Source organism: Nicotiana tabacum, chromosome 19 (assembly GCF_000715075.1).
Source record: "Nicotiana tabacum cultivar K326 chromosome 19, ASM71507v2, whole genome shotgun sequence".
Taxonomy (NCBI): domain Eukaryota; kingdom Viridiplantae; phylum Streptophyta; class Magnoliopsida; order Solanales; family Solanaceae; genus Nicotiana; species Nicotiana tabacum.
The window spans coordinates 56,887,451-56,901,189 of record NC_134098.1 but is presented as its reverse complement, the minus strand read 5'-3'; the positions used below and the strand labels follow the sequence as shown (position 1 = coordinate 56,901,189).

Sequence of the window (13,739 nt, the reverse complement as noted above, 5' to 3'; positions counted from 1 at the left end):
GTATCGGATTGCTTTGATAAGTTCCTGGAACTTGGGTATACGGGTGGTCGTTGGTCGAGTTTTGGGGATCGGGAGTAGGTTGTGGTGCATTTTGGGGAGTGTGATAAGTGGTGGTTTACGGGTATTGAGTTGGATGATGGTAGTGTTGTTGGAGGTTGGCACTGGTGGCGGGTTAAGGTTCTAGGGAGGTGCGGTATTATGATACTGGTGTGGTACGGGAGGGTTCAGAACTATGGGTGGTGGATTCTGATTTTGTGCGTTTTGTGGTGGTGTTTGGTTCTGGGTAGTCGGGTTTTGCTGGTTGATGTCGGGAACATTGAGGGTAAGGGAGAGGTCTGCCAGATTTCAGACCTGATCAAGCTCAGCCTGTAATTCCAGGATTTTTTGTTCCAAACATAAGACCAACTTATTCTGCCCCGGAGTACTTCTGCCATCTGATGTTTCAACGTTTTCGCCACAACGGCATTGTCTTTCTTGATACCGCTTAGATCATCCATTTTTCCTTTTCACTTGCTTTTGCTTTTCGGGTCGCTAGATGGAGGAGGTGGTGGAGGACCTCTAGATCTGGTGTGGTATGATGGTGATGCCAGTGTGCACGAACCAACCTATTGGGAACATGAGTAATCAAAAATAAAGAAAAAGAAAAGATAAACCAAGTTAGAAGCAATCAAAACCTCTCTCTAGCTTTGCTCTCGGTGTAGGTTATGCCACCGACCCGTGGATGCCATGGCTAAGAAGAGAGGAAAACCATTCAAAAATCAACCACCTATTACTTTAGGAAGCTCCATCAGTGCAAGTGTGATTGCACAAACCCTTGAAAAAGGAAGTACACAAAAGGTAGTGACCCCAATTAGGAACCTTCCAGCTAGGTCACTCGATTTCGGTTCGCAAAATACAAAAGTAGCGGCATCGATGATGCTTAATTTGAGCCCAAATCAACTGATTGAGGCACCAAATTCAGCAAATTCAGCTAAGAGCATCGCTCAATCAAATGGGAAATCTAGGGTAACGATTACAATGGAGGAAATGCAGGACATACCATAGATTCCATCGGACAAAGGCAAATAGAAAGCTGACCCACCTACTCTAGCGCCGAAAGCTGTACCTGAAGCTCCAAGGACAACCTTATTTGCTGGGAATCGAATAGTTGAACATGGTATGAAAATTTGGATGGCCAATTTGTCGTTGACCTAGATAAAACAGAGGTTAAAAATGAAACTGAAAAATGGAGGAAATCACCCATTGTTTATGTGATTGGGGAAAAGTCGGGCTATAACTATAAGTGTAGATATATTGCTCAATATTGGAATGCTGTAGCAGAACCTGAAATTTATCTACATGAAGAGGGTTACTATATTATTAGATTTCAGAGTATTGAGGATCTGCAAGACATACTACATGGAGGTCCATACACCATAAGCAGTAGACCAATTATTCTCAAACAATGGACTCCTAATTTTGACTTTAAAGCTGAGTTCCTGACAGACATTCCTCTGTGGGTCAAGTTCCCTAAGTTCCCTATGAATTGCTGGGGGAGTAACTCATTGAGCAGGATGGCTAGCACACTAGGCAACCCTTTATTTGCTGATGGATGCACCACCAAGCATACTAGGGTCTTTTATGCTAGAATCCTCATTGAAGTTAATGTCACAAAGTAGCTATCTAATGAAATAACAGTGAATGATCCCTCTGGCAGTATATTTCAGCAGGCTATTGAATTTGAGTGGAAGCCTGCTTTTTGTGCCAAGTGCTTAAAATTAGGACATAATTGTGCCAAAGCACCATATGAGGATAAGGTAGATCATTTATAAAGGAGAAGGAGACCAAGACTAGTTCCTACATGGAGGACAAATGGACAGCTGATACAACACCCTGCAACGGATCAAAAGGATCAACAGCCTATCAATGAGGGGAAAGAGGCTAAAGGAGGAGAATGGATGCAGGTTAAGCCAAAAGGAACACCACAACTTCCCAAACAAGTTGATAAGCCAACAACAAGTGGGAGTAAAAGTACAGAACAACAAACAAACAACTTAATTTGGCCAAGCCTAGATGTAGTTGTTTCAACAAAGAATGGATTTCAAGTGCTACATGAAGGAGGACACAGAGGATAAGGCCAGAAACCCCCTGATACAGGAGGGGGGAAACAACATGCCCAATGACTTGGATTATCTGGAATATAAGAGGAATAAATAAGAGGTACAAGCAGAAGGAACTAAAGCAGTATCTCAAAGAAAATCACATAAAAATAGCTGGACTCCTAGAAACTAGAGTAAAAGAAAACAAAGCACCACAGATTGCCAACAAGATTGTTCCTAGTTGGGAGAGAATAAGCAACTACAGAGATGCAAGGAATGGAAGAATATGTGTAGTATGGGATGCTAAAGCCTATAACATACATAATCTAGCTAGTACAAGTCAATTTATTCATTGTATGGTGACAGGAAGGCAGAATGGAATAGATTGTATACTTACAGTAGTATATGGATTTAATACAGTAGAAAAAATGAAAGCATTATGGGATTAATTGAAAGCAATGGCACCTATGATCAATAAATCTTGGCTAATTAGTGGGGATTTCAATGCAATCCTACACCCTAGTGATAAGTTGTCTGGAACAACTGTATCATTAGCTGAGTTAAAATATTTCTCTGAATATCGCAACAAACTACTTCTAAATGAGATTCCTTGGAAAGGGGAATATTACACTTGGACAAACAAACAGAGAGGGAATGATAGAGTATGTAGCAGGATTGATAGGCAATTGCCAATGATGAATGGATGCTTTAATATGGGCACTTGACTGCAGTATATGGAGAACCCTTCATATCTGATCATACACCCATTCTCATCCCAATGAGAGAAGCCAGAAGAAACATCAAAGTTACTTTCAGGTTCTTCAATGTCTGGATAGAACACCTCAGATTCAAGCAAATTGTGGAAACAAAGTGGGGTAGAAACAAGGCTATAGAGAAAATGAAGAATATCTTGCTCAAATTGAAAGACTTGAAGCGTGCACTTAAATAGTTGAACTTAGAAGAGTTCAAGGGGATTACAGAGAAGATGAACCAAGCAAGATCAAACCTGAAAAGGATTAAAGAAGAACTGGGGGTGCTTACTCTGATACATTGGCTGATCAGGAGAAAATCTATCTGATCCAACTGGAAAATGGTCCTTGATAGAGGAAAGTGCACTACAGCAGAAGTCAACAGCCACCTGGAACAAACTAGGGGATTCAAATACTAAGTACTTTTCAGCTGTAATGAAAGAGAAGCAATAGAAGAAGCAAATAACTGAGATCAAGTCATTGTTGGGGGTCAATCTTGAGGATCCTGAAGCTATCAAAGAAGAATTTGTTAGCTTTTACAAATCCTTGATAGGAACTGCAGCATCACAACTACCAGCAGTGAATAGATTGGTAATGAGAAATGGCCCTTGCTTATCACATACTGTACAGCTAAAGCTTTGTGTCCCAATTATAGAGGAGGAAATCTATGAAGGATTGAGCTTAATTGGAGACGATAAGGCTCCAGGAATTGATGGCTTTAATGTTGTATTTTTCAAGAAAACATGGTGCATTATTAAGAATGAAGTTTGTGAAGCTGTGCAAGATTTGTTTTCACCACAGGAACCTTGTATAAAGCTATAAACTACACTACACTTACTCTGGTGCCTAAGGTTCCAAGTCTAGATTCAGTCAAAGACTATAGGCCTATAGCTTGTTGTACAATGTTATACAAGATTATTGCTAAGGTCATCACCAGTAGGTTATAGAAAGTTATGGCCTACATCATCTCAAAGGCTCATGCAGGGTTTATTCCAAGAAGGAAGATAGCAAACAACATCATTCTGGCATATGAACTTATCAAATCTATGGTAGAAAGCATATCTCCCCCAGATGTATGATAAAGGTAGATCTACAAAAAGCTTATGACTCATTGGAGTGGATCTACTTAGAGCAAGTTATTGAAGGACTGAGGTTTCCAGAAAAGTTCATCAAATGGGTAATGAACTGTATCAAAACAGTTAATTACTCTATTCTACTCAATGGAGAATCAGTTGCACCATTTAATGCAGCCAAAGGCTTGAGCCAAGGAGATCCTATGTCTCCTTTTCTCTTTGCCATTGCCATGGAGTACTTGAGTCTATTACTTAAAGACCTACAGCATGAGAAAAGCTATAAATTCCATCCAAGGTGTAGAAGACTGGGGATCACTCACCTAAGCTATGCTGATGATCTGTTGATGTTTTCTAGAGGAGACAGTGAATCTGTACAGAGACTTCATGCATGTTTTACTACTTTCTCAGCAGCCTCAAGCTTGCAAGCTAACTTAACCAAAAGTGCAGTCTATTGTGGGGGAATGGCACAGAGGGAGAAAGAGGCTATAGTTTAACTTCTAGGTTACTCACTAGGTGAAATTCCTTTTAAATATCTAGGGGTACCTCTAGACACTAAGAAGCTTACCATGGTACAGCGGCAACCCCTCATAGAAACAATAGTGGCTAAAATCTCTTCATGAACGGCAAAGAAACTATCATATGCTGGGAGAATTCAATTGATTCAAACAGTGTTATTTAGGATCCAATCTTATTGGGATCAACTCTTCCCTTTACCGGCTAAGGTGATACAAATAGTTGAAGCCCATTGCAGAAGCTACCTGTGGTCTGGGGGTGATATAATTACAAAGAAGGCCACTATTGCTTGGGAGAAGGTCTGCCTGCCTAAGTCTACGGGGGGGAGGGGAGGGGGCGTAACTTGCATAATCTCCAGGTATGGAACAATGCTGCAATTGCAAAGACACACTGGGATATGTCTCATAAGCATGATAGACCTTGGATAAAATGGATCCATGCCTACTATATCAAGGTTCAGAGTTTGGGAACTATGACTATTCCACAAACCTCTAGTTGGATGGTTAGATAAATTCTGGGAGCAAGAGACACTATTGGGCAGCTGAGCAGAACCATTACTGAACATAAGAATGTCATTAAACAAATATTCTTACAACCGATTCGAGAATACACAAAAATAAAGTGGAGAAAACTAGTGTTCCAGAACTTTGCAAGACCAAAAGCCTTATTCACAATATGGCTGCAATGTCAGGACAGACTTCTAACAATGGATAGATTGCTGAGATGGGGCCTTAGTGTACAAGCTGTATGTGCAATGTGTCAAGCTCACAATGAAATAAGAAATAATTTAGTTGTTGCATGCATATATGCTCAGGAAATTTGGAACAGAGTCAGCAAGTGGGCGCAACAACAACTCTATGGTGGCAGTAACTGGGAACTACAATTCCAAGAGATTGTTAAAAGTATACAAGGGAAGACAACCAAAGACCAAACTCATTAAGATGATATAAGATAAAGTTATATATTCCATATGGAAGGAGAGGAATGCAAGAGTTTTTGAAGGGGTGGCCAGAGAATGTGAAGGAGTGGCAAAAGAGATAGCATGTGTTTGTAGCCGCAGAGCTGTTGGGGAACTAAAATGATTAATACAAAAGCTAGTTTTCTAAGTTTCTTCCTTAATCTACACATCTTTGATTATTTTGTTTTTAAATTAGCTGGCTGAGTGTGCTAAGCTAATGATTTGTAATTGCTTTGGTGATTAATAAAAAGCCTAATTAATTACCAAAAAAAAATACAAACCAAGTCAGTAAGGTGAAATAAAAGAGTGTTCGCAATATTTAAACATGTTTCACAAAGTCATGCAATAATTTGTGTCCTAATTTTGGGACCTCTTTGTGCCTGAGGTCGGCCTAAGCGACATATAGACTTGGAGAAAATTGGTGCGAACATTTGCTTCATTTCATTAATGTGAAAATGAGCCAAAACAAACTTTTACTAAATCTACAATAATATAATAAAGTTACTAATGGCATTTAGCCTTATTACATCGAAATCTAATCTAAGCTAGAACGTAGTAAAGAACATCATCTCCTAATCTACTGGGTCCCTGAAGGACCTTCCCCATGCTTGGCTCGTTTGACCCCATCAATCAGATTTCTTAGGTCACGCATATCCAACAGTAAGTAAGCTTTTTCCAGATTTCCTCCTTCATCGTGGTCCATGCCTTGACAATCCGAGAGTCTCTTCCTCATCTTCCCTTCTAGCTCCATCAGTCCTTATTCCAGGTATTCTAATCTTACTATTGACTTAGTGGCAATCTCCTTCCATTCCCTTATTGCTTCGGACTCAAACACCCTTTTGTGTAGCCTCTTGTAATTAACTTGTGCATCAGCCACTACATCTATGATCCTACCCTTCAGATTAACTCGTGGCTTGATGTCCCCTACTACATCGTCTTCTAGACATGACAGATAGTAGTACATATGACTGGCGTGATACCTGTCTGGCTTAATAGTTTCCCCTTCCATAATAATCTTTTGGTTCCACATGTGTTGCGCTTCGAACTTGAACGGAATGACATCTCCTTTGAAATCTGCCATGTACTGGACCATATTGGAAACCCGAGGTATGACTTGTTTTCTTCCGGCTTATCTTATTACCCTTATTAGAGCGTAAGGGTAGATACCTCACAGCCCGATCAGCACAAAGTGCGTAGTCCCTTTCGATCTAATGATGAACTCACTACTAGGAAACCATCAAACATCCAATGTACCTGCTTGTCTGTCAGATTGCTGAAGAAACACAACCAACTTACAGCATTTCCAGGCTTTGCAAACCTGTCTGGAATAAATGTTATTTTCTTTGGGTGATGGTTAGCTATATAGTGACGGTACCCTCCTCTCTGAAAGTGTTCCAGCAGCCAGACTCGTAGCAATAGATTACAACCCTCAAAGTGTCTGAATCTCTTCTTGCACCGATCTAGAGCACGGTACATCTCAGCTAAGATCTTGGGGATGATAGTGTAAGTTGTCCCTCGATGCCATCCATTAAGGTCCTGACGACCATGGCTAAGCGAGTATGAATCATTCCTCCTTTCATTGGAAATATCAACAACCCCAAGAAGCAGACAATGAACACATAAACCCAGCGATGCACCCATCCTAAGAAAGTAATGGCTAGTTCATCATGGTGAAGATGATATGACTTGCTATGCCCATAACACTGATAGAGAAATTCAAAAGGAATGTATGATTTCTTTAGACAGAGCAGTTTGTCATTTTTCTTAAAACCCAACATTTTTAGAAAACCGTGAGGAGTATGGTTCTTTGGTACCAGTAATCCGAGACTATCCCATGGAAACTTGGTGAAACCTCCTATTTCTTCTAGGAGAGGAGTCATTTCTATATTGCCAAATCGGAAAACATCTCTTTTCTCGTCCCAGAACATGGTGGTGTCCTTGATCAACTCCCTATTTGGTTGAATATTCAACAAAGAGGGAAGGTAACCAAGTACTCTTCTCACACATGATTCTTGTCACAAGGCACAATGTCTTTCCACTAGTCAAGTAGCAAAGGCAGGATATTCTGGACCAAACCGAACTTGGGGATTTTGTGCTTCATTTTCTGCAAACAAATAAAGGTTAGCCCTTTCCCCCTACAGATTTGACTACTTACAACGCAATAATGATCAACACGTTGGCACATTTTCTCCAAGTAATGCACATAATATGATAGTGCCCACTAGGATTGTGTAAATCCTGTCGGACTTTGGACAAGGCTCATCTTAGCGGGTTGTTACATTAAAAACACTTCAACCCGTACTAAGTTTAGCGTGATGCATGTACATTTTAAATTGGAGTAGGGTTTCAAGAAGGGTCTAGGCTGGTACTCCCAAGTGGACAACTTGAGAGGGAAAGGCACAAGACTGTCGACTACACCGCTAATCGACTAGTCTACCACAAATAAGCCTTTCCAATTTAAGAAGGGTGATTACATGAAAGCGCGGACACTCATCAAGTGCCTCTATGTTGATAATTGGCATGAGTGGAGTATGACGCGGAGCATGCTTTATGCGAAAATAATAACACATTGCCAAGTATTTGCATGATAAAAGTACGTAAAAGCAGTAATAGTAAAAGTGAACATGAGGAGAAAAAAAATGAAAGACAAAAGAGAGAAGTCAGCTTAGCTCATGAAAAAATGTGCGAGAACGTAATGAAGTAGGTAGGGAAATAAGGATGGGAGAGTCACAATATAGCAGTCTTAGACAAGATGAAGGAGATGGAGAGATATCATACATGTCATAGCAAATAAAGGAGAATAAGGGAAGGGATATGCATATAATAGCGTTTCAAAACAAATAAAGGTGAATAGGGAAAGGGATGTACATATAATAGCAGTTTAAGACAAAGAAAGTAATCCACATAAGTCAAGTTCATTATGGTAAGAGCCTAAGTAATCCCCAGCAGAGTCGCCATGCTATCGCGCCCCGTTTGCTCATGAAAGCGGGTTTCGACGTGTGAAAACTCTTTTAAGGGAGGTATTAAAATAGAAGAGTCGTCACCTAACGATTTTTAAGGCGCGTTAGGGCACCTATTTGCAAGTAACTTTGTTTGACTAATCTGTATCACCAAAGAAACGGGTAAGGGCTCAAATTACCTCAAAGAGAAGGTGTTAGGCACTCTTCGAGGTCCACAACTGTGGGTCCCACCCGAACTTTAAACTATGTGGATTACGTAATTAGACTAGGGGATCAAATAAATAAAGGGAAATTTACAAGTGGAAGAGTCTTATTAGGGCACGTGAGACTCGGTACAAATCTTAATGACTACAGAGATATAACTACATTGATCTATGTTAATGACTAAGTGTAAATAATAAAAACATAAAGAAAATGGGGGGGAGGGGTCCTAAGTTTTTAAGCCTAAAGGATCACCCCGTGCAACATAAATAATACTTCACAACTCCTTTGAGGTAGATGTTGCTCATATTATTCAGCAGGCACAGACTATCATCTCCCGCTACCCGATTGTTAAAGTTGTTTACCTAAAGGTACTCTAATTCAATTCTAGGTCGTACCCTACGCGTGCACTACCTGTCCCATACCTATGGTCCATGAGGTTTTGGACCACTATTTGGGTGGTTCTAGACTTCACTTAGGATGCTCTAAATGATAAAACTAGCGCACATTCAAAACATATAGGACTACACATAAGTACAATCAAAGGCTCAAGTTAACCTCCACACATAAACAACAAATGCACGCGGGAAGTTAGGCAGTAGACAATTTCCGACGCATTAGAGTCATTAAGTCCTATAGGCATAGTTTCTGTGTGATTCTGATTTCTAGCGTTGCAGCTTTAAACTAACGAATTTGTAGATTAAAGGTATTACAACCCTATAGGCATAACATCTACATTGTTCGTGCGATGAGGCAATAAGGCTGTTTGAAAACTAAAGGTTTACGACACTGATTTTATAAACATGTTTCTTAGGCAGGTAACAGTATCCTATAGGCAGGATTTCTAACAATTGACAATTGAAATTGATTTTATAATGCTTTATCCCTAGAGGCATGTCATCTAAGGCAGGGCAGTATGGTGAAAGTAACGGAAGTAGTAGATTGATTAATTAAGGTCATATAGTCATGATATCTAGATGAGCATTATACTAAAAGCAATAGAGGCGACTGATTGATTGATTAGCTGGATCCTTATAGACATGGTATATAGACTAGCCAAGCACATTCTATTGCATCCTATATTCATGTTGTCTAAATGTGCACAATGAGAAACAAGTACATCAAATGCTTAAACTAACATGCTTTGAGAGGTGTACAAGTATTAGACAAGTTAAGTGAAGTGTGTGATTTCCTATAGGCATGCTTTCTATTAGTGTACAACACACTAAACTAAATAACATATAAGGCCTTGGTGAACGAAATAGCAAATAGAACATATAGACCCTATAGGCATATTTTCTACCCTTTTGTGTAAGTATTAAAATACCTCAACCCCTTTCATTAACTTCCCCATCATTCGTTATTACAAGTTATTACAGCCCGAATGAAATAATACAAATTAAATATGAATAGCTACAGAAGAAGACAATTATAGGCCCAACGATAGGCCCAATATAGATAACATAGGGCTTTTCCTTGGCCTTCGACAACTCCAGTAGACTCAAAACCCAACTCATAAGACTAGTAGTAAGTCTAAATCCAACAGCCAAGCCCAATATCACATAGAACATACACCAAGCCTATACGAAGGATTCACACATGATTACAAGCAACATACTATATGTTGAACTAACTAAACAAGGAAGGAAGTCTGCACACCTATTTCTTAGGACTGTAAAGCTAATTTTCACTAAGACGTATAGAAACATTCATGTGACATGTTTGCAGGACACACACAAGACGAGTTCATGCTTGCATTTCCCAAGTTTAGGGGACATGATTGATTATCACAGGATAACATACTACTTCTAAAGAAGTTTCAAACATTAATATGGTAAAAAATAGCTCTAGGCAATTTCATGCAGGGGATCTAATTATGAAAGATGAAGGATCAATAGAGAACGGCCTTAATGGAGTCATTTTAGCATAGAGACTGACAATATAGGTTCATAACAAGTGAAAGGGTATAACATGTGCAACATTAGCAGAGCTGACGACACATATCACTTAGGTCAACATAGTAAGCATACATGCTTAGTTTTCAGAACAACAAGATTATAGTAAAGCATGAACTAACCTAAAAGAGACTTAAAACTAGGAATTTAAGGCATGAAGGTCTAACACCATCATAGTCAAAGAATGGAAAGCAAACAAGCAAGTAGGCATGGTCTATAGCAGCTAATAATAATATTAATTATGCTAAGTGTAACATAGAGGTTCTTAAGTTCAAAAATATCATGGTAGAAGGTATTGCCAACTTAAGGTCAAGCAGAGTAGACGGATTTCAGAACTTAAACCAGTCAACCAGGAATAATACAAAAAATAAGTGTATTAGGATTCAACTGGGAACCTAGGCAATACTAAAGAGCACAGAGTTTGCTAAACACCACATTACAATTCTTAAAGCCACATGTTTGGTTAAACATTGAGACAACAATTATGGTTCATATAAGCAAATATAAAAATAGAGTTCACATAAAGGAGTTATCAATAGAAGTTCATTAAGGCAAATTCTGGGTATGAGACAATTCCCTAGGAATCTCAATGCGAGAATCCAAAACAAGGTATGAGAAAAACTCATAATAAACAACAGAACAACAAAGCAAACTTAAAGATACAAAGTTACTCAAGCTGAACACATAGGAGTTTAAAGAATTAGGTAGGTTGTGACACTAGGAGATTCATAACTACAAAATAGCTATAATGCAGGTAAAATTGCCGATGATTACAACACAATATTGGAGTCATATTGGTTCGAACAACATGGATATGCGAAGCACTGGAAAAAAGCAAAAGAGGATAGAATTGCAAAAGTCAAGACACTCACCAGTTTGCAGATTCAACAAACAAATAGAATAGAAGGCTAAGTGTCAGAAATAACTCGAATATCACCACCAAAGAGAACAACCAGAAGACCCAAATACTAGTGCGTCAGAGTTCACAGAAGCCTCAAATGAGCTCCGTGCAGTGCTCGCACTAGAGAGGTCATTAGAGAAGGTTACAACAGCCTTGCCTTTCAGCCGGCCAAGAGCAGTAGATTCAGAATAGTATCCAGTGAGTGAGAGTATGAGAGAACAACAGTGATTAAAAATCCGTTAAAGGGGATTAGGGGAGGGGTTTATATAGTAGTAAAATTGAACGAACTAATAAGGAAACACAGTCGATCAAACATAATAAACGAAATAATAGCATGCAGAATCAATTTAGAATCTGATTAGGAGAAAAATTAGGTAAACCCTAGTTCAAGATGGAGAACCAAATAGTTAAAAATCCCATTGAATTAGACCCATTTAACCTGGTGGTGAATGTATCAAGTCAAGAACATGGCGATAATACAGAATCGGAGTCGAATGAACTCATGTTGATGAACTTCCATAAATAAATTAGTACCAAACACATTGTAATATTTAAGATATGGTAAGAATCTCCGTGTATGCAAGAACGGAAAAGAAACAAGGAAGATTTCCATGTAATATCGGATTGGGGCTGTGATTTGAGTGAAGAGGCTAGGGTTTGTGAAGTGAGGGGAGGGTTGCAGAGAGTATAGAGGCGGCTGCTGAGGGAAAAATGGGATTAGGATTTGGGTGAGGGGATATAAGGAAAGAGGTTGGTTTATTATTAGTCGTTGATCATTTGAGATCAACGGCCTGGATCAAAGGGGAATTAGGGCGGGTTATTTCAAGGGATCCGACCGGGTTGGCCTAAATGAACACTTGGTTTGGGTTGTGAGAGTATTGGGCCAGCTTTTGGTTCGAAAATTGGCCTAGCTTTGGACCAGATTTTAAATAAAAGAAATTAGAAAAAAACAATTTAATAAAATAACTAAATAAATTTAAAAAATAATATTTGTGAGACTTAATATTTTAAAATAATAGTTAAAGATTACAAAAATATAAAAAATTATTTTTTGACCTTGAACAAAATGATAAATGCAATTATTTGTAAAGTACAAGCTATTATTGCATAATTGTATAAAATAGCTTTAAACAACTATAATTATATAAAACCAAAGTAAAATATTATGAGACATATTTGTGGATGCAAATGAAAACTTTGGATGATTAATTCATCACAAAATAATTTAAGGGGTAATTAATGCATATTCAAGTATTTTAAAATGTAAGGAAATCAATTTTAAAGCCTAAACAAATTATAAAATACTTGTATAACTCTTGTAGATCAAGTAAAAAATGATATTTTGAAAGTATATATATTATTTAAAAAATATGAGGGTAAAATTGGGTATCAATATAGATTTGATAAAAAAAATTCAATTGTCTCTTGATATATGTGATGAGCGCAAAACACAACTGTGTGCTAGCCAAAGATAGTATGGTAAAATATTGTCTCCATAGGAATTGGATTTCAACACTTTGATTTGGAATGATTAATACTAAAACTAACAAACTAAAATTAAAGCAAGTAGTACTTGATCACAGAGAACTAGAGAATAGCAAACTTAGGTTGTTATCCGTGCGAGAAATAAGGGTCATGACATATAGGTGTACGATTGCTATCCTGGATTTGATATTGTTAAATTTCACTCTTAAGGTTCCATTGGTTCTCACGAATTCAACAGGTTATTATATTATTATTCTGATGTGTATTCCTCTCTCGATTAAACCTAAGTCATTCAAATAGGTGTCACGACCCAATTCCCATTATAAGTTGCGATGGCGCCTAACGTCGCAGTTAGGCATGCCAACAATGAACCATAAAATTTAATTATCTATTTTATTGCTTTCGAAATTATGGATTTCATTAAGTAAATGAATTTAAGCATAGAAAAACTCTAACGACCCGATCGGTCGTTTTGAGCTGTAGCCCGTCGTTCGGCGGTTTGAGGCCTTGAGTAGCTTTACTTCATGTTTTATGACTTATAAGCGTAGTCAAAATTGAATTTCGGGAAGTTGAGAGTTGATTCGGATGGAAAATTCTAATTTCGAAAGCTTTAAGTTGGAAGAATTTTCTAAGGTTTGACTTTTGAATAAACGACCTCGAAATAAAGATTTGAAGGTTCCAATAGGCTTGTATGATGATTTCGGACTTGAGTGTATATTCGGGTTGAGTATCGGGTGGTCCGGGAGCATTTCAGCGCTTATTGTAGAAAATTGGCATCTTTGAAAGTTTTAGAATTTCACAAGTTTGGTTTGGAGTTAATTTTGATGTTATCGATATCCGTTTGGTGTTTCGAGCTTTGGAATATG

General features: G+C 38.4%; 1 protein-coding gene across 1 annotated transcript; it reads left to right on the top strand.

Annotated features, from left to right (window-relative positions):
• The first annotated feature begins 3,902 nt into the window (after nucleotides 1–3,902).
• Nucleotides 3,903–4,394, top strand: LOC142173498 (secreted RxLR effector protein 78-like). The gene has a single exon (XM_075239096.1). It carries the CDS (start codon nucleotides 3,903–3,905, stop codon nucleotides 4,392–4,394), a length of 492 nt encoding a protein of 163 aa, XP_075095197.1.
• The last annotated feature ends 9,345 nt before the right edge of the window (nucleotides 4,395–13,739 follow it).